At 36.7% G+C, this 21,744-nt stretch overlaps 1 protein-coding gene across 1 annotated transcript in view; it reads left to right on the top strand.

Annotated features, from left to right (window-relative positions):
• The first annotated feature begins 16,190 nt into the window (after positions 1-16,190).
• The window catches only part of LOC128871465 (octopamine receptor beta-1R), a 101,967-nt gene continuing 96,413 nt past the window's right edge, over positions 16,191-21,744 (top strand). Inside the window, exon 1 of the mRNA XM_054113342.1 lies at positions 16,191-16,930. Within this exon, the coding sequence (XP_053969317.1) occupies positions 16,191-16,930 (740 nt within the window). The remainder of the gene's footprint in view (positions 16,931-21,744) is intronic.

The following is a 21,744-nucleotide window of genomic DNA, read 5'->3' as shown; positions in this document are numbered from 1 at the left end:
TCTTTATTTGTTGAAACTTAATTTACAACTGACTTAAAAATTATTCTTAGTTCTAATACTAAAGCTAAGCCCGTGTGCCAGCAACGTGACCCATTCTTTGCTGAATAGGCGTTTCCCACGGAAACGCCAATCGCTGCTCTGGTATCTCTTCAAAAGCGTTGCGCGTGTGGAGTGTTGGGTTACCGTCATACTTTGGTTGAGGTGTGTGAACTGTTGCATTAGTTAAAACGTTGCGCATGTGGGGTGTTGGGTTACTATCATATTTTGGTTGAGGTGTGTGAACTCTTGCGTTAGCTTATACAACGTTCATAGCCTTCTTGTCATTAGACAATACAAACATGTTTTCTCTAGAGGTTACTCTTGAAAGAGCGACATACAGTTGGCCATGTGAAAAACAGTCAACACTCAAATCTAAGCCTGCAACGTTGAAGGTTTGACCCTGAGATTTATTAATGGTCATTGCAAAAGATGTCTTTACCGGAAATTGTAAGCGTTTAAATTGGAATGGTAGATCCGATGGTATCAGAGGGATTCGGGGAATCAATACATCTTCTCCGGTACCACATCCTGTGAGTATTGTGCACTCTATTATGAAAGTTTTCAGTGATTTTACCAGCAAACGCGTGCCATTGCAAAGTTTAGGTGGACTTAGGTTTCTTAATAAAATAACAGGACAACCTATTTTCAGCTCCATTTTGTGAGGAGGGAGTCCAGACGGTTTCAAAGAATTTAGAAATTCTGTAGGAAATTGAACAGCTTCTTCCAAATCGAGAACAGTATCGACCGAGTAGTATATTTTCGCCGGCGCATCAATCTTTGAAATAATCAAGTTATTTACTTTATCTACTTGTTCGTTAGTTGGTGACAGAATAGCTCTTTCTTTAAACCAAGATATTGTCTTATAACTTATGTTATCAATGTCTGGATAGACATTGTTGACTAACTCTTGGATGTTGTCTATCAAAACACAAAGGTTTTCTAGGTTAATCCTTCCCTCACTTTGTGTTAATTCTCCATTGCCAACTTTTAGCAGCATCTCTGGAAATAGCCTGTTCTCACGTGAAGATGACGAAATCCTCATATTAGTTTTAAGCTCTAATTTATTGACATACGACTAAAGGTGGGATCTTTTTAGCGAAGCATTTATTTCGTCAGCACGTGTTCCTCGAGTCACAACTGGTAGGATTTGACGGAAATCTCCTGAGAACAGAATTGTACATCCACCCATAGGTGCATTTTTGTTGCGCAAATCGCGCATTGTCCTATCCAGTGCTTCCACAGACGTCTTGTTTGACATGGTAGCTTCGTCCCAGACTATTAATGAGCAGTCACGCATCAATTTTCCTGTATTGCTCTGTCTAGAAACACTACAGACGCTGTTATCATCATCGGTGGCGATTTTCAGCGGGTGCTTCATTGTAGAGTGTGTGGTTCGGCCTCTTTCCAAAAGAGTAGCGGCAATGCCGGATGACGCAACAGCTAACGCAATTTTTTCGGTAGATCTCAATTACTAATTACTGTTGTAATATCTTGAAAAATATTGTTTTTAATTATATGCTGTAAAGAGCCATATACATAGATCTATATGAAAACAACAATGTATTTAAGGTATTTAATTGGATAAGGATTAATGTTGTACCCATTTGTTGAAATCGCTTCGAAAATAAGCTATTAGTTGTCGTAAAAAGTAAATGACAAAAAATGTTATTGTATGGAATTGATAGCAAACTAAACGCGCTCCGAATCAATAAAAACTATTCAAAAACTGTATTTTAATTATGTGCGATTTACTAATATAGAACGTGAAAATAGCGTTTTATTTCGCTGTAAAATTGTATGTACTACATATAATTACATGGAATTCAGTACATACATAGATACATATGTACATACGTCCGAAATGAAATAATGCGAGCGATTCGTAAATACATACATACATACGTCACCATACGATGTAATTCAACATTAATGAGGTGTGGTGAGATTATCGCTTAACGCCTATTGCTTCATTCGGTTGACAGCGAACACACACACAAACACCTTTTTTTGGAAAAAGAGCTGCTTTTGTTTAAACAATTTTGGTTAAATAACAAATAAATCAATTATTTTTTTTGATGCAGAACGAAAGTAAATATTTCAAAGTTAAACTTCAAGAAAGTTTCATTTTAATTGGTTGATTCGTTTATGATTTATGGCCGTGAAAACAAAAAAATTATGTTTTTTTGCCACATTTTGACCGATTGCCACGCCCCCTTTATATATTTCTTCACATTATATAGATATAAACCTTCCTCTTCAATCAATCTATCTTTAAAAAAAAACCGCATCAAAATCCGTTGCGTAGTTTTAAAGATTTAAGCGTATAAGGGGACATAGGGACAGAAAAAGCGACTTTGTTTTATAATATGTAGTGATATAATTGGCGCGTACACCCGTTTTGGATGTTTGGCCGAGCTCCTGCTGCTATTTGTGGCAAGCGTCTTAATGTTGTTCCACAAATGGAGGGACCTACAGTTTCAAGCCGACTCCGAACGGCAGACATTTTTCCATGGCAGAAATACACTCTGAGGTTTACCATTACCTGCCGAGGGGCGACCGTTATTAGAAAAATGTTTTTTCCATTTTGTTCTTTCACCGAGATTCGAGTCTACGTCTTCCGAATGGTAGTCACGCACCAACCCGTTCGGCTACGGCAGCCGCCATTTTTTTCTTAACTAACTTAAATTTTGCAACAAAAAATTTACAATTATATTGCAATTGAAGTTTGTGTTTAATATTTAACTTTTGCACTACAAGTACGTATCGGGTGTTTTTTAGCTGCGTGGGAACTGTCGATTTCGATAACTATGGCTTGGCAGCTGAGAATGGCAAACTGTGTTGACATTTCTATTCAGTAAGCTTTGAAAAATCATTATGAATCGTTCAACACCAGAATAACGTTTCCAAATTGTGAAAATTTATTTTGAAAACAAAAAAAAAATAAATAAATCTGTTCTCGAAATTGAAAAAACACAGGCGGCATCATCGGCCTTTATTTCTTTCAAAATTAGGAAGGAGCTGCTGTTACGATGCAACTTGTCCTACAGCGCGCTTAACAATCGATAACCTTTGAAACTATACGGAGAGCTTTTCTGGAACAAATAATTAAAAAACGGACTGCTTGAATGGACCATGTAACTTGTATTCACGACGAACATATGCCGGATTTCATATTCAAAAAATAAATGCCAGATTAGAATAAAAAATTCATTCCAACAAAATCTCTGTTTTGCATTATCATTTTAAGTTCTCAATCTCTTACAAAAACACTCGATATTTTAACTTACAAAATGTATGTAATAAAAACATGGTGGACACCCCATTAAAATTTTTTCCAAAAAACTTTATTTTTTATGACCGTATATAAGGTTCTATTTAATTGTATTAACCTCTTAAAGGGCGTGCGCTTGAATATGTTACAGTGGCGGAAGGTTGCGACAGCATGCGGATATATAAGTCACAACTACGTCACACAACGTTGACAACTGCCTATAGTTGCAATACATATTATATTAGCTTGGTGAAAAAGAAATCCATTTTTTAATGTAACATTTTTTCGCGAATGTTTAAAACTGCTACAAACTTCAGTGAACTTCGATTATTTCTGTGATTTTATCGACATTTTCAACATTTTCGACATTTCTTTCACATCAGAAACGTCTGATTCACAATTTCAACGGCCTGGCTTGTATTTTCGCCTTTATCAAAGAAAAAATGTAAATGTATCGAATTTTCTCTTTGTTGACTTCCATTGTTAAAACCCTGTAACTCACAACTATATGGAACAAAGAAAAAACAGCAAACTGATTTTTTAGTGTGAAATGTCGCCTTGACAACGAGCATGAACTTTGAATTGTTTGATCGATACTTTACGAGATATCGATCACTATAGCCATCTACCGCGAAAATATGGGATTTATTTTTAATATTATGTTAGGATGCCATGTGTTTACAGCAGCCTCGTGTAGTTAGTTTTTTTCAACCAGAAGTGATATGCATTTTGTGTAAATATATATTTTTATTTAATAAATACGCGGCCGCCGTAGCTGAATGGGTTGGTGCGTAACTACCATTCGGAAGTGCGTAGGTCGAATCTCTGTGCATGATGCACCAAAATGATAGAAACAGTTTTTTGCAATAGCGGTCGCCCCTCTGTAAGCAATGGCACTTCACCGAGTGTATTTCTGCCATGAAAACTCTGCGCATTAAAAACATTTGCCGTACCGAGTCGGCTTAAAACTCTAGGCTCCTCTATTTGTGGAACAACATGAAGACGCGCATCACAAGAAGGAGGAGGAGCTCGGCCAAACACCAAAAATACTGTTTAATTGTCTTTCTTTACATGAAGCCGAAATTCCTAGCATACACTTGCTTGTATTTGTATATTTCGTTTATGTATTTCCACAATAAACACAAAAACGATAAATCCATTTAAAACCTCATCGTGAAAGCTTAAGCGAAATAAGTGGTCATTGAAGTGGCCTTAGACTAAATCCCTACTTGTTCGTAAATTACATAAATTCTTGAAATAGATTAAGTACATGTAAATAGAAATAAAATGACATATTTTAAAAACCAATTTAACAATACTAAGCAAAAACCTTAATGGAATTCTAATATTTGTATACCCATGCTCCAGCAAAAAGGCTTCATACAAAAAATTAAATTTATGTGATATAAAATAGTAATACCCAAGTGGGGCAAATAGGATTGAGTGCCTTACACATCACTGGGGAAAAACTAATCTTGCTGTCTCTTATGAATGCCTTTAACGGGTGTTTATTTTTAGAGAGCATTTTTTTCGAATAACAATGTATTAAATGAATAAGCAATTTAATGTGTTAGCTTGCAAATATTGATTTTTATTAAGGGGTTATACGCAGTTATGAAGCAAATAAAAGACGGGTTGTCAAGGATTTATCCTGAAGAAACTTCAGAATATTTTAATTTGAAAATTTTTGGCGGTTATAAAAGCATCCTTCAAGAACGTAACAAAATTTTTTATTTATGAAAATGTTGATTATAGAGCGCGCTGCAGGCGATTTCTGGAACCTCCTTTAAAAAAAGACGATTTACGGTGTACATCGTAACTCAGGATTGGATTATCTGAAATCAAAAAACCAAACAAATTTTGTTAATATATTAGATTATCTAGTAATTAATCGTTCGGCTAATCAAAATAGTGAATTTTCACAAAATGGCAGCTTTTAAAAGAAATGATTTCGATTTTTACGTTAAAATTTGGCCGTAAATTGATTATAAAATGGAAAATAAGTATCAGATTTACAAAAGGAACGATTAATTACTAAAAAATGTATCTTTAAAGATTGAGTTAAAACGGTTGACCGATCAAACAAGCCGTTTTCGAGATATCGTGTACACCGACTTGAAAAATGCCGTTTTGAAAAAAACACGTTTAAAGTTTCAATACCTACCTTAAAACGTGCCGAGGCATCTCTACATATTTAGGTATAACTCCGAAAGTATTGCTTAGATCTACTTCAAACTTCGTGCGTATACTTTTGAATATATGTACATTACAAAAATGCAATAAAAAAAATCGATTTTTTAGAAAGTCATAACTGCGTATAACCCCTTAAACGATTTGAAATAACTACCCAAAAGAAAAGGCGGTCTAGCATGAACTTTTAAAGAAATGCTATTGCGCCAATCCGTTTCAAATCGGACAAAAAATGCGACCTGAAAATGCAATGTTTTGAGAGACATGGTTGAAAAAAATTCTTATTATTGCAAAACAAATTTTCGACCACCTCTCGATTAACCCTACACTATTTTACAATTAAAGGGAAAATATGTACTACGAGTATTGATGTACCCACATAAAGGGTGTATATTAAGAGGAGTGTGATTATAAATTGAAGTAATAACGCAAGTGCTAGGGAAATGAGATTTTTTTTCTCTAGTCATTAATAAAGTGTGATTTTTTAAAAGCTATAGGAAAAAAAATCAGAAAAATGCATGAAATTTTTATTTAAATCGATAGTACAGTCCATATAATTTAATGTTTGAAGATTATTTCATGCAAATGTTGACCGCGACTGCGCTTCAAATGGTCCATCCGCTTAGTCCAATTTTGGCATACTCTTTCCACTGTTTCGGCCGATATCTCACATATAAGTGCTTTAATGTTGTCTTCCAATGCGTTAATTGAAGCAGGTTTGTCTGAATAGACATGAGCTTTAACATAGCACCACAAAAAATAATCTAAAGGCGGTATATCGCACGATCTGGGTGGCCAATTGACAGGTCCCGAACGTGAAATAAAATGGATACATTGATAGCTCTTGCAATTCTTCTGGCTGATCTTCACTCCAAAATCGACAATTCTGCTTATTTACGTACCCATTGATCCAAAAATGAGCTTCGTCGCTGAACACAATTTTTCGATTAAAAAGTGGATCTTCGGCCAACTTTCCAAGAGACCATTCACCAAAAATTCTTCGTTGCGGTAGGTCGTTCGGCTTCAATTCTTGCACCAGCTGTATTTTGAAAGGCTTTACACTTAAATCCTTTCGCAAAATTTCCCACGTTGTTGAGTAACAGAGGCCCAATTGCTGCGAACGGCGACGAATCGCTAATTGATGGTCATCATTAACACTGGCCGATACAGCTGCGATATTTTCTTCAGTTCGCACTCTACGTAAGCGTGTTGGTGGTTTGATGTCCAATAATGTAAATTTGGTTCTAAATTTAGTCACTCTAGTTCGAATAGCCGCTTCAGTGGGTCGATTAAACTGACCATAAAATGGAAGAAGCGCGCAATAAAATTTCTTAACAGAACAGGCATTTTTATAATAAAATTCATGGTTAAATCATAGACCAAACTAAAGATGTTTGACAGTGAAACAAAATACGAAACGTGCGTCAGCTGTTTAAACCAACTGTTTAAAAAGATAATAGCTAAAAAATTACCCGGTAGTAAAAAAATTATTCCCAACAGAAAAGCCAGTATGGGATCGCTTGAGGTACGGCATCCTGTGGCACCAACACTCACCTTTTTATCGGTAATTTGAAGCCTCATCTAATGTTTTTTTTTTCAAGACTGTAATGGTAATTTTCTGTTTTGCGCAGAGCAATGACTTCAAACAGTCATAGAAAAAATTGTGAAGAGTCATCTTTTCTGGAGATACATTTTATAATTTTTTCCATATCAAATAGAAAATGTACCCTTTGTTATAGCAATTACGTAAAACAGGAAAATGATGAATCATTTGAAAATATGAATTTTTTAAAATTAATAATTACACTGCATAATATACATTTTTTTTTACGTCGTCTAGTCATGCCAGTCTTGAAATCCAACGGAGAATCTTTTTGGCCAACAAGTGCTACTTTGGACTAAGTAGGCAATTGAGTAGTAAAGTCCTCTCTCGACGAACAAAACTATTACTCTATAAGGTTCTTGTCATTCCCGTCCTAACGTATGGCGCAAAAGCTTGGACGATGACAATATCCGATGGGACGTCCCTTGGAGTTTTTGAGAGAAAGATTTTGCGCAAAATCTTTGGACCTTTTCAAGTTGATAACGGGAAGTATTGAAGGCGATAGAACGATGAGCTGTATGAGCTTTACGACGACATAGACATAGTGCAGCGAATAAAAATTCTGGAGCTACGTTAGCTGGCCATGTCGTCCGAATGAATACAAACGCTCCGGCTCTGAAAGTATTCGATGCGGTTAGGACGAGAAAAAATTGTCCACTTTTCGGACGAGTTACAGAATATCTGCATTCTTGATTTTGATTTGTGCACTCTTGTATTTGCCAAGGCAATATAGAGTCTGCATTCTGTCTCATTCCCAAATTTTTTTCTAAATAAATCCGCGAAGCCATGGAAGAAATGGTTGGCCAAAAAATATAGAGAGATGGCATAGAAGAAGACATAAGAACAAGGGACATACCTGAGTCAAAAGAAAAGCTGAAGATCCAGTGACGTGGATGCGAATTGTAACGTCAAATAGAAAAACTATGTATTCCAAATTTTGAATTGGCTTTCAAATAGGGGACATTGGACACTTAGCGGTGAGTGACTCCATGCCAAGTAATCCAAGTATATTGGACATAATCGTAAATTCTTTTACAAATTGGATTATTTGTAGGTATGAGTATAAGAAGAAGTGAATTGAAAAAATTTAAAAAGTAATTTAATTATTTTGAGTTTTATTTAATGTTGAAAGTTTTAGTATGAAGTTTTGGTGAAAAATCTTCGGTCCTTTTTAACATTTTTTTAATTTCGTTTTTTAATTTCTTAGTATAAAATATAGAACTCTCGATTTTATACACATTTTCAAACATTCCGAGGAAATGAGCAAAGATGCTTATTACTGGAAAGTGCTCGGGTATATCGAGCTATTGGGCATATTTTTCGATTATTTTAGCTATGTTCAAGTTTTACAAATTATTTATACATTTGGCTAACGTCGTTAGGAACCTAAAAAAATGCTGTTAAATAAAATTTTAGTTTAGCTGCTCAAATTATCCAAAATATTAGAAATTTCTAACAAACATTTGAGTAGTTGAGCCATGAACTATTGTAGTTTCAAGCGAGTATCGCGCTAATCACATTTCTCAATACCCGAGTATCTGGAGCTCTAAGAAAATATACATATTAAAAAGATTTTTTGGGGGAATTTTTTTGTTGAACATTTTCCATTAATTTTAGAAAAACATCCTCTCTGATTTGTTTCTTACTTGTTTTATAAAAAGCTGAGACTACGCTCAGTAACACCTGCAAGTTTCTTATCGGTATCCCCATAACTTGAGTTGCGTTCAAATAAGCTGCTGCAATAAATGATTGCTTGAGATTCTACGAATTGCAGTGACGAAAATGTCAGGTTCTATGATCTAACTCCGGGTAAACTTTGTATTCAAGACAGTTTCAAGCTGGGCTACCCGAGGGCTACTTTTCAGCAAAAGAAAAAAAAGCTGGAATGGTCTGCAGTCACTCTTGGGCTGTTTTAGTTTTAAAGTCCGGTGCACCGTCTTGTTGAAAGATCGAGCATCCTCTAATAAAGAGAGTTCTTGTTAAACTCTTCACCAAGCAAGAAGATATCTTTTCTTGGTATTCTATTCGTGCAGCTTTTATGCCCTTTTCGCAAAGGCAAACAAGTGACGCCTTTATAGAGCACTTCCTATCAAACCATGACGTATGCTGGCTGATGACCTCTCTGAGACCCCATTATTTTTCACCTTTTGACTTTCGCCTGTAACAATTGTATTTTCATGAGTGTTACCTGCGTACCAGGGCAAGCATTTCTTGCATCTTTCCTATTAATCTTATTTGATTTAAAGATGACCAGTACGCCTGCGAAATGCTTTTATGTGGAGGTCATCGAAGATTAATTGTGACATATATTTGGAAGACACGTCCAGTTTTCTAGTGCGGATTTTATGCTTCCTCAAGGAATTTTGAATTTGAATCCCGCACAAGTTTATGACCCCACTCGCCCGTACAACGCAAACACGTTCGGTGCCGGTCTTGTTCTCCACTTGAGAAGATTCTAGGAATCGATTAATGTTACCATAAACAAATATTCTCGATATACCCTGCAAAGCGAATATCTGAATAGTGCTGTTTCCGCACTTTTGCCATGCAGGCAGCGAGATGCGATTTTTTTTTCATCCCACTCCAAGTGAATTACGTGAAAGAAAAACGAACTTGTTTGAATTTAATTAGGAATAATATAAAACAAATAAAATTTAAAATGGAAAAGCTTGTAACAGAGCTTATGGCAGTACTGAGCATACCACACTGCAATACCAAAAATTATATTCTCATTTGCAGTTTCAATTTATATAGGCCCAAAAAAACACCCGCTACTTAACTGAGCGCACATTGTTGAAGTGTTTGCACAGACCTTTTGTAGATTTGCAGACTCCCGGAGTCATGCCTATGGAGCTTCATTCCACATACTTTACATATGCTCGCCACAAAGTCCCCTTCGTACCAGCTGCTTTTTGCTATAAATCAACACGAATTACTTGCTTAGGTGGTTGCCAAAATCATGCTGGCCATTGCCACTGCCATTGCGATTAGCAGTAACCGTTGTCAAGGGCAATGACAAGAGCGTCCGTTTATTGATTTAAGGCATATTCTTTTTAGGCAACCATTGGCCGCAAGTATGCATGTAGGGTACATTGGGATGCTGCCAACGGTCGGATTGAAAGCAAGGTGATTTAGATGCATAGGTGCGTTTAGACACACAGGGCGTGGATATGTACATATTACCTATTCGTAGACTTGAATTTACTACACCACAACAGAAGAAATGTAGATACGTGAAGAAGGGTGGCCCTAAACAGGTTTTGTTTTTCAATAAAAACGCTTCAGGTGCACTTTGCAAGTCTAAGGTGAAGGGCAGTTTAGTTTCAGTTTGTGCTTCCCAGTTTTGTTTCTTACTTATACTTATACATTGGGGTTTCCATATGTTAAAGTGACGGATTCTGGCAATTTCTATTACGGGCGAAGTTTGTTCGTTTACTTAGTGCATGCCCGTTTGTAGGCATCGCTAAATATTTACCAAGATACATGTATTCCATTGACTAATTTTATGCTAAAATCAATATAGAAAGGTTTCACTTTCCGCGACCAGATTTTCAAACTTTAAAGGCCAATTCCCCATGACCTTTAACTTAAGCGTGGGCAAAGCAGTCTTAATAAATATTAAATATTTCCAGTGAAACGTTTGTGTATTCGTTTGGCGTTGGCAACAGAGGAACTTAACGGTAAGCCAATAAACCAAATGGAATAAAATTACAAAATAAATATTATGTGAGAATTATGGACTGTAAAATGATGTGTGGGAGTTTCGTAGCAGTGGGTGTTCTTGACGTTACAGCATTAATAAATAATGATGTGCACTATCGGAAAAGGTAGTGAATAAATAATATTTATTTTGCGTTGGCGGGTCTTGGTGTGCACTTGCTTTAATATGCCACTCGTTTTACCTGCAGCCGCTAGAGGGAATTTTTAAATTTGGTATTTTGTATAATTATTTCTAAGTTGAAAGCCCCCAACGGAAATCAATTAGCTCCATTCTAGAAGCGGCAGACCTCAGGAGACTCTTAATATCCTCTCTCGAGTGTGCTTCTGCGTGATATATTGGCAGTGCCTCTTGCTCTACAGCTTAGACATTTAACAGGCAGAAGAACAATTCAAGTGTATTTTCTCACTTAAAAAACATAAAAATCACTTGAAACTTCGAGACGGCAACCATCTGTATGGATAAAGAGCGTAAATGTCATTTAAATACGAAATAGTATGACTTAAGATGCTAAGCTTAAGGGGAACGAACACATTAGAAGAAAGAGAAGAACTTGAAATAAAATAAGAAATTTCTATTGACTCATGGGCAAGTTATCAATATTCAACAAATTCCTGCTGTACAAGCAAATTCTGAAAGCTGTATGTACATATGGAATATCACTTTGGGGTTGCTCAAGTTCCAGCAATGTAATGCAAATTCAAAGATTTCAGAATAAAGTATTAAGGTACGTCGCAAATGCACCCAGGAGAATTGTTTTTTAACCACTGCTGGGTGGTAAAATAAAAAATAGGTAATTTGGTTTCGACTTATCCTTTGTGCAATTTTTCTAAAACTCTTTCTGCCGTGGGAGTTTAAGTCTGGTTAGATTTAAAGATGTGCTGCCCCATTCAAGCACTCTTGCGATGCCACTCTTCTTAAATATACTTCCTCTCTCTTGTTTAAGACCAAATAGTTTAATTTGGTTTTGTATGAAACTTCTTTCAGAGTCGTCAAACAAACAAAAAAAAAAATTAAGTTCTAAGAAAAGTGATTGCTAAAAATTTCTCTTCCCTCAATGGTAGTTGTAAACCCACTTTGCCTTAAGATAAAAGAACGTTTTGGTTGCAAACTGTCGACGAGTAAAATCTCATCTAATCTTACGTTGGAGAGAGGGGGGTCTCGGCAAATATCACGCAATTTTTTTCTGATTGAAACAAAAAAATTGTACATGCTTAAGATTTAATCTCAAGCGTAATCGTAGTATGATTAAGATCATTCACTAATTCGTTCAAAAGAAAATAATTTCATTCATACTTCGACGTTATACATTACTACTGTCAAACCTCCATATTTGTTTTATACCAAATAGCTCAATTTAATCTGAATTTGCGGTACAGTGTAGCCCGTCGGTTGTTTTCGCGCCACTATGAGCCGAACGCCCTATCACTCAGGTTGACGTTTGACAATTCCGGACTTTAAAGAACATGACGGAAAATAATTTGCTCCATTTCTAATACGCGTACCGATTGAACCGCAGAATGCCTTCATCAGCACGCCTATTGATCTCTATTGCCCAAGTATACGTGATGATTTAGAGAAAATATGATACAGTACATGCGGTGTTTACTTCGCATCTATCACAAGAGCTGCAAAGGACAGGCGAGCAGCTCACATTGCACCAGCTAAGCAAGCGCGTATGTTCCGCAAAGTGCGACTCTCACGGATTGTTATAAGACGAGCTAATGAGTTACTGTGCGCAAGCGTCAACGGCTTAGAGTGGCTAGATTAGAACGAAGTTGAAGGAGCACATGATTTTACTGAAAATCATATGGACATGTTGGTCCCAATAGTCTCTCTTGAAACCGCGCATGATTCTCCATGGACTGAATTAGAGTAGATATTCTTTTTTTAATCACAGTAGTTACGATAGAAGACTTAACTATTGTTAAATTTTTATTACACTTATAACTCTCAGCAATATTGATTACTAGTCTTAATTAGACGTAAATAAAAGCACGAAGCAATTTTTTTTTCTTTTTACAATAACAATCCAACGCGCTTACATAAGAAACCCACATTTTGAAAAATCTCACGTGAGATTGGGGGATGGGGGAGGGGGTTGAATAAAATCTCACGACATCTCACCTCAAAAAATTGAAAAAAACACCTCACGTAATTTATGGACGCCCCCTTACGCTCTTTCATTTATTTTTTGTTCAGACGTTTTGCTCGCTCACAGGGCAACGAATTCTCATGGCAACGAATTCTCATGAATAGTGGTTGCGTTGCATTTTTCGTATATCACCAACATAATCTCAGTTTTCGCCGATCTCTGTCGTAAACAAATCGCTGTCGCCCTATGACAGGGGTTACTTCGGAAAGTCAGCTGATTTTCTTGGGAGTCGAATAACGGCTTCAGGTTGGCCACATTCTATACATAGTGTATCCTTATGTTTTAATAATCTACAGCCTAGATTGCAAATAAACGAATCTAAGAGTGGTATACAAGTCCAACTATTTATCGTTCAGTGTTACAGAAATCGTAAAATTGTATCCTTGAAAAAAAAACTGTATTGTTTGTTCCATGCCACATTTTAAAGTCGGTATGCGAGACACTAGTTTACATAATATATATAAATGAAGATTTTAGTATCAACAACTCTATGCAGGGTTTTTCTATAGCGTAGATCAATACAGAATAAAACAAATCATTAAACCCACTTTTTGAATGGAATTTAAAACTATTTAAATGTTTGCCCGGCTTCGTATGTTGGCCAAAATCGGGGAAGTCCAGTTTTCTATAACTATGTTACTGCACTGTCGTCTGAACAACGACTGATTGGACGAGTGTGGGAATACATGTGAATTGAGAGGGCAGAATTCTGCCACCAAATACTTGGTGACGTGGCAGCCGATGGGACTCTCACAATTTTCCTTCCCTCAAGTTGATAGGTTGCTTAATAGGTTTTGCGGTTCGATAAGAGAGGACCTTGCCACTAGCCAACATTTTCTTACACTCTTCATAGGAACGTATGTGAAGTTTGATTTTTATCTGCCAATTCATTATTTGCTTACAACCCATTTAGTATCGACGTGTTTAGCATCTTTGTTTATCATGTATTTTTTTATAACCCATATAAGTATCGATTGAATTTTCATTTTTGGAAGGTTTAAAAGCTAAGGAAATTTATAAACGAATGCTGAAAGTGTATAAGTACTTTTCGCTATCAATTAGTACAGTAGAATGATGGGTTGCTCAATTTAAACGTGGTCATACAAGCCTTGAAGGCGATCCATGTCAAGGACGCCCAAAAACACCAACAACACCAGAAATGGTAGAAAAAATACAGGATATCGTATTGGAAAGTCGTCAAGTGACTGCAAGAGATTTATTAGAAGCCCTAGGCACCCCATTGGGCAGTGTAAGCAATATTTAGACGGAAGTATTGGGTTTCAGAGAGCTGTGTGCCTAACGGGTGCCGCATTGGCTAACATGGGAACAAAAACACTTTCGAACGCAACATTCTCAGCAACATTTCGACCGTTGTCGAAAGGATAAAGTAGATTCTGCGCTTCGATCCATCCCTATGAATGAGACTTGGGTCTATCATCATGATCCTAAATCAAAACAAGAGGCTAACGAGTGGTGTGAACCTGGTTGTTCGACTCCGAAACGATTCATGTCCAGATGGAAGTCATAGCCAGAGACTATCCTGAATAATAAAGTGTATTGTACTTGCCATTGTAATTTGGCATCAGTAACTGAATAATAAAAAAACCGATTTGACATACACCGGCAAAATAACGTGGCCGCCTGTCACAGCCCATCAACATCAATTCTTTCCTATTAGAAAACGCTTTACTTAAAATTTGGCCACGAAGTTTCTATTGGACTTGGTGTCAATATTATAAGGGTCAAGGCCAGTGAATTTGATCAGATGTTCTCGCAAACTACTTTCTCGGATTGAAATGTATCATCAAATGTTTGTTTTTAAGTTCTTGGAAAACTCATCTGGCTTTGGTCCAATTACTGAGTTCACTGCGTGATGTTATGCCATTGGCATAACCACACAATCGGCCATATTTGGTACAAAGTGTGCTGTGTCGAAAATTTACTATTCGCTGCTGCGCACCGCAATGTGGTGAGTTTCAGTTTTAGAGCCAAAAATAATTGCTTTAATTTCAGCCAGGATGCGGATATATTTAGCTCATGTCTATTTTATCAATTTCGTACGTGACTTTGAATTCGAGTGGAGTCCATTGTTGCATGAATACGCACAGGGTGTTTTTTCAAGAGCTTGAAATCTGATACATAATTTCATGGCATTTATTTTTTGAATAAGATATCCGGCATATGTCCGACGCGCCTACGAGTTACATGACCCAATCGATTAGTCCAATTTTTGACTACTTTTTTCAATAAATCTGGCCGTATGACGGCAGTGGCTTGAATATTGCAATAAATCGATTGTTAAGTGCGCAGTGTGGCAAATTGTGCCGTCCTGTTGGAACCAAATGTCGTCGAGAATTAGCTGATAAAATTTTGGAAGCAACATAGCGCTCGCCATTCATTGGAATGACAGATGATTCCTTATTTCGAAAGAAATAAAAGATGATGCTGCACGTGCTCTATGAACTTCGCGGACAGATTTATATTTTTGTTTTCAAAGTAAATTTCCACAATTTCGAAACGTTGTTCTCACGTTAAATGATTTATGATGAATTGCCAAATTTTACTGAAAAGAAAGGTAAACACAGTTTGCCATTTTCAGCTGTTAAACCATAGTTATCGATGTTGGTAGTTCTCATGCAGCTAAAACAAAAAAACCAAATACCCGATATCATTTAGTATTTATTCGAGTGATATGTAGTTTGACAAATACATTTACTAGTTAAATATTTCATACTTAAAAATTTATAAAATTTCGCATACTTAAAAAAGATGACATGTTTCTTAATTGTAATTATATTTTTTTTCGTTTTAGTTACGCTTCAAATTGGTATACAACCACCGTTAAACCGACTTATGAATAGCCAGAGCAACCGAAACAATCACAAACCAGGCAACAGGCAACAATAATAATTTTAAGTTATAGCATCTCAGCTTAAAATAGCAAGTAAAATTGTTGCGTAACAACTGCTGAAGTAATCGCGCCTTTATTTTGTCGCAACGATGCATTGGCGCACAGGCCGACCGCCTTTGCTGCCGCTAGCCAAACGTACTAGGTTTCAAAAGAAATGGAAGTAAGGTTTCCTATGGACTCCTTTTAAATATCGCTCATAAACAGGTATGTGTGCCGTCAATGCCAACCAAAACAAAAATAGCAAATACAAACACTAAAAGAGGCGAGAACCGGCCATCAATGTAATCAACGCCAACAGTCGTAATGCCACCATCATTAGCCACAACAGGCCCCATCAAGAACGCACAAATAAAAGAGAGCATAATGACGATGGCGGCAGCAGCGCTTACCGCAACAACAGCTTGTAGTGCGGTAGTAGTTAGAACAGCAACTACAACAATAGTAGTACTCATTGCCGCATTGTTTGTGGCCTTCTCAGGGACTCTGGCAGCGGCGGCGCCTAGCAATACTAGCGTCTCACACCTTAGAGCGGTTGATGTTGGGGACTCCATCGGGGAAGCAGCCACAATAGCTGCGACGATTATGGAAAAACATACAATCCCAACAACAAACAGTGTCAACAGTTCCTTGGGTGTAGCTGCCGCTCATCCGACATCCACGTCAGTTGTGAAGGCAAATCAACCAAAATACTTAAGTTTCGTGGGGAATGTGCTGCTTAATGGCGAAGGGGGCAATGGTAGTGGTAAGGGCACTGATAGCAGTAGCATTGGCGGTGCCCTTGGAAGTAGCAGTAGTGGCAGCAATTTAGTTCCTATCAAATCGGCGGCAGCTATCGCAGCTTCTGTTACGGCAAAAACATTCAATGATTCGTTAGCGTCTGCGGTAGTATCAACATCTGCGTCAACGTCACCATCAACATCAGAAATGTCATTGCACTTGGCATTTGTCATAATCAAATGTTTCATTATTGTTCTCATTATACTCGCCGCCATACTTGGCAACGTGCTGGTGATTGTGTCCGTTATGCGCCATAGGAAATTGCGGTAAGTGTTGCTGCGCAATAATAGTCTTCGCAAAATGTTGAACATGAAAAGGAGCAATGGATGTGAGCATAGATGAATGTATAAATGTACATAACTGTACATATGTATATAAGTAGTTATGAGTCATTAGGTTGCGTATGCGCCATGCCGGCTGTGCTTGTGATTTTGGTTAAGATTATGATTATTAAGTGATATTCGTGTGCTGGTATCGGTTTTTATGTTGCTACTTACATGGGTTTTTGCATATGTTGTGCTAAAATGTAAACAAACATACGTGTACGCAGCGGGCGTTGAGTGGATTTGCGGTTGTGCATAAGTGGCTTTGGAAATGTTGGCTAAAATAGAATTTCTCATTCTCAGACCACCGCTGAATGTTTGCAGTGAATAGTCAGTGAATTTGTGAGCATCTACTAGTAGGTTATGTCTAGGTTCAGTGCCCAGTATTAACGTGACATGTGAAATGATAGCTTGTGAATCGTGAAACCTTTTTCACGATTTTAAATATTAAAAAAAAAACAAGCGCTCAAAAATTTCACGTCGTTTATTTATTGAGCTTTGACAATAGACTGATTCTTAATACTTAATTAAATATATGCATAAGCCAAGACGTTTATGGTATATTAGAAAGGTCCTGCTATTTCACCTGTTACAATATGAAGGTCACATATCGTATGATTTTCTGAAATAGCAGGAAAAAAATACAATGAGCGAAAATATATTATTTCGACAAACTTATGCTTATGCGGTAATTTATTGGGCAAAAACATGCATAAAGAAAGGTGCGAAGATAGTGGAAGTAAGTAAACGGGAGCTCCAGCGAAGACAATAGCGACGTTAGCGACGACAACAACAACGGCAGTGATGAGAGAGTGTTAATGTAAATTTGATAGCTGTAACGGGAATTGGAAGTACAGGGGCGGCGACGATGAATTATAAATAGGGGCGTGCACAATAGCTAACAATTTTTCTAACAGTGGAAATTATCCGTCAGCCAATAGCAAACTTCATATGAAAAAATTCGTTTAAAAATCATTTATTTTTTTGAAATGACATAATACAGTAAGCTACTCTATTTGTAGGATAATGTGGGAGTGCTAACGTTATTAATAATAAGTTAGTGTCTGTAGTGTGTTCAATGGCCGGCACTTCGACCTAAAAGATCTTTTGTGTCCTACAACACTTTTTTAGGAGTATTTAATGGAGGATATGAGGTGGTTGACGTAGGTGAGGTTGTTAATTTTGTTTGTCAAGGATTCTTCGTTTTTATATAATGATTTCAGTGAGTTGGTTATTTCTAGTTCATCGTCGTTGTCCATAGTACCTGCAATAAACTTAAGTCCTTTTCCTAGTACATTTATCAGTCCTCCTTTTTGTCTAAAGTTTGGATTTAAATTTTCCATTTTTCCTTTTAATAGCGCAAAATTTTTACTTATGGCATCTAATAGTGTCTTGGCCTGACACTACTACCTCAAAAATGTATTACATCAGACTCTACTTAACCTAGATGTTCACTGCCTCAGGTTGGGAATTGCTTGGCAGCCAGTTTGTCCCACCTTGTGTACAGATTTCAAAATATCAGCAACAAGAGCATTTTCGATTTCATTCGGATCCATTTGTTCTCATTGAAAGATGTACAGCCTTGTCTTTACCAAGGCAATACAGTTGACCGAGAGGTGCTCTGTAGTTTCAACATCCTCGGGATATAGTCTACACTCTGTCTCATTCTCAATATGAATTTTTGACAGGTGATAATATAAGTAATAGTAACCTGATAAAAAACCAACTTTTTTCTTTATGTCTATGTTACGATTGTTATGCAGGTCCCTATTGTTGGTAAAAGGTCGTATAAGCTTTTTGGCTTGACGGAGTTCGTGTGGGACTTCCCAATAGGTAATTCTGTGAGTATTCTCCTAACTATTTACACTGCATTTAGCTTCTGTTCAGTTGATACCACAGAATGATTCTGGATCGTGAAAATCTACTGCTGATTTCGTACTTATGAGTTCATCAGCAATTTCATTACCTTTTATTCCAGAGTGACCCGGAACCCAGCAAAGTACAATTTTGTTTATTGCACTGAGTTTGTTTAGGTGCCTTAACATTCGTACACTACTTATAGTTTCGATTCCACAGAATGTGAAGCTAGTACCTTGAATGTACCTTAGCTGTCAGAGTATATACCTATGTGTGCATCCTTGTTGCTCCTCATATGATTTACTTTGGCACAGATTGAAATTTCATGAATTTCAACCGGTAGGCGCTAGGTTATTTGTCCATTGGTTCGAAGATTTTTATATTTGGATCAAAGATTTTCGCACCGACTCCAGTATTTGCTTTCGAATCATTCGTGACTTCTGAGATCGAACCTAGGTTCTCCTAGTTCCCATTCATCGCAGTCTGAGATTATGACTTTGAAACTATGGGTCAAAACACATTTTAGAGTCATATGAGTATATTACATTCTGATCTCGTATCTCTGCTATGATACTTGTGTGACCAAAGGCCGGAAGATCTTTCCCAAGTAAGATTTGCATTTTGAATGGACTTTCGGCTGTACGTTTTTAGGGGAAAATATGATGTGGATATAGTCCTACTATTACTTCTAGTGCAACACTGGGACATCTGTTCACCAATCAGGTTTGCTTTGGAAACTACAAAGTAGTCCTTTATTGGTTATTTGGCTATCGGCCATCAAAAAAAGGGAGGCGTAGGTGATGATCGGTCTAGTCAACATGGTATACATGCAATGAATCATTGTGGAGTCTAGCCTTCATGGCAGCTTTGACAGCCTCACATGCTTCTAATGGTGTTTTCTATCACCGTTTTGAGATGAGAGTTCCAGTTTAGACGGTTATCTTATTTATATATATTTCACTTCTTTGAGTTACTATATCCTTCCACGCTTCTTGTACGAAGGTCCAACTTTAATTTGTTTGTGAAAGGAACAAAGATTGTCTTGCTAGGATTAATGGATAATTCTTAGGCCCTATGCCAGTCTGATCAGTCTGAGGACCAGCGCTTGGTTCATGTTGTTGGAAATTGTACCTCGAAAAAGCCTGACAGAATTGCCGTAATGATGGCCCTGTAATGCCTAACAATAACTTTAAATTTTTCGGATTTCATTTTGGTGAAAAACCTGTCTTATTCGGTAGCGTCAGGAAAAAGAGAAATAAGAAGAGAGATGTACGAGAATGACAGATCGGTTTTCGTGCGCCACTATCTGATGCTTTAATCGATGAGAAAATATAGATAAGTCTACGGACGATGGTGCTACAAATGGCAATCTGGACTGTTTGCTTATTAAAGCGCCTCACGCGCGCACACTCAAAATTGGGGTAGAAGCTCGGCCCAACACCTTTGCTATTCATGCATGCTTACATATATAATATATTATGTGATAGGCATATAAATATTATTTATTGTTACATTTATCTTGGTAATAGATTTTCTCATTTCATTAACTTTCTAATCCATTAGCGCTTACAAATATCCTCTTAATATGTTTACTTACTTACATACAAATGAACATTTCATATTTAATTAAGAACCTCAAGCTTTGAATACGTGCGATACTTTTAGAACTTCCTTGCACATGACAGTAATAAAAAGACCCATACGGAGACTCTTTTATACAGACGCCAGTATAAATGGTTATGAAGGCACATGAACTCATTAACTTTCAAGAAAAGGTGTTATTAATAATATAATATAATTCCAAGATCCCTTCCCGTGAAATAATCTCTTAAATTAAGGATGAATTGAATAAGGATGAAACTACTTTATATGTAGATTAACCAGCATGCGCTGCTCCACCCTTTATACAAATTGTACACATACGAAAAGTAGTGAACAACGCAATAACAAATCAACTTATCAGCGTTGCCGTAATTGACTGATTACTCTTCCCCACAAGCAAATTGGTTGTTTGGTTATTACAATTCAAAGTTTTTACTTTTCCGCTGAAATTTCATAAAAATGCATAGATAAAATTAGACATTTTCATTTCACAATTTGGAACCAGTTTTGCGCTGTGGATTTTTACGTACGTTGTGGCAGTATTAAAAATTTGTTTATGTAATGTTTGACAGAAGTGAATAGAACTTATTTGTTTATTTATTTATTTACTAAACTAAACATGAATTATTTCTTAGAGACTATGAAAGGTTAAACTTACTATTTACTATTTTTTTAATGAAGAAAATGTAACATTTCTTACAGTTTATTCAGAAAGAATACTTAGAATCTGGTTACACAGTTCATTTTGAAGTGGTACTTTGTGAAAGAAAAATCTAGGCCAATATGGTTTGAAAACGTATTAAATTATCTCAAAGTTCTAGAAATCGGATCATTGGAAGCATAATGATTTTGTAAGCTTCGTTGAGTAATATTGAAATTAATTTTCTCGAATAGCGTTGTCAATCGCCCCACTTATCAAATTGAAAATGAAAGAGATAGAATAGAGAATAAATAATATCTAGTGTTTTTAGATTATTGAGCAAGCACCAACTTTAAGAGGATCAAATTGGATCAGTGAAAGGCAAAGAGTGCGAAGCATAACCGGCAATAACTTTCTGGACCTGTTCAAGCCTACTAATATGACAAGTATAATATGACCTCCAAATAAAGGCGGCATATTCCATATTCAACAAAGTCCGAACTAAAACGTCGAACAAAAGCAAGTACATGACTTTGCAATGTTGTAATTTAAATGCCTTTGGGATGAGAATCTGGAGCAAATACCACAACAAGACCAATAATTTAGATTGCATAATCTAGAACCATCACTAGGAAGGTAGGAAGTAGGTATAAGAGAA

Source organism: Anastrepha ludens, chromosome 2, assembly GCF_028408465.1.
Source record: "Anastrepha ludens isolate Willacy chromosome 2, idAnaLude1.1, whole genome shotgun sequence".
Classification (NCBI taxonomy): Eukaryota; Metazoa; Arthropoda; class Insecta; order Diptera; family Tephritidae; genus Anastrepha; species Anastrepha ludens.
The sequence above is the reverse complement of the archived record's forward strand: the minus strand, read 5'-3'. Positions and strand labels throughout refer to the sequence as shown.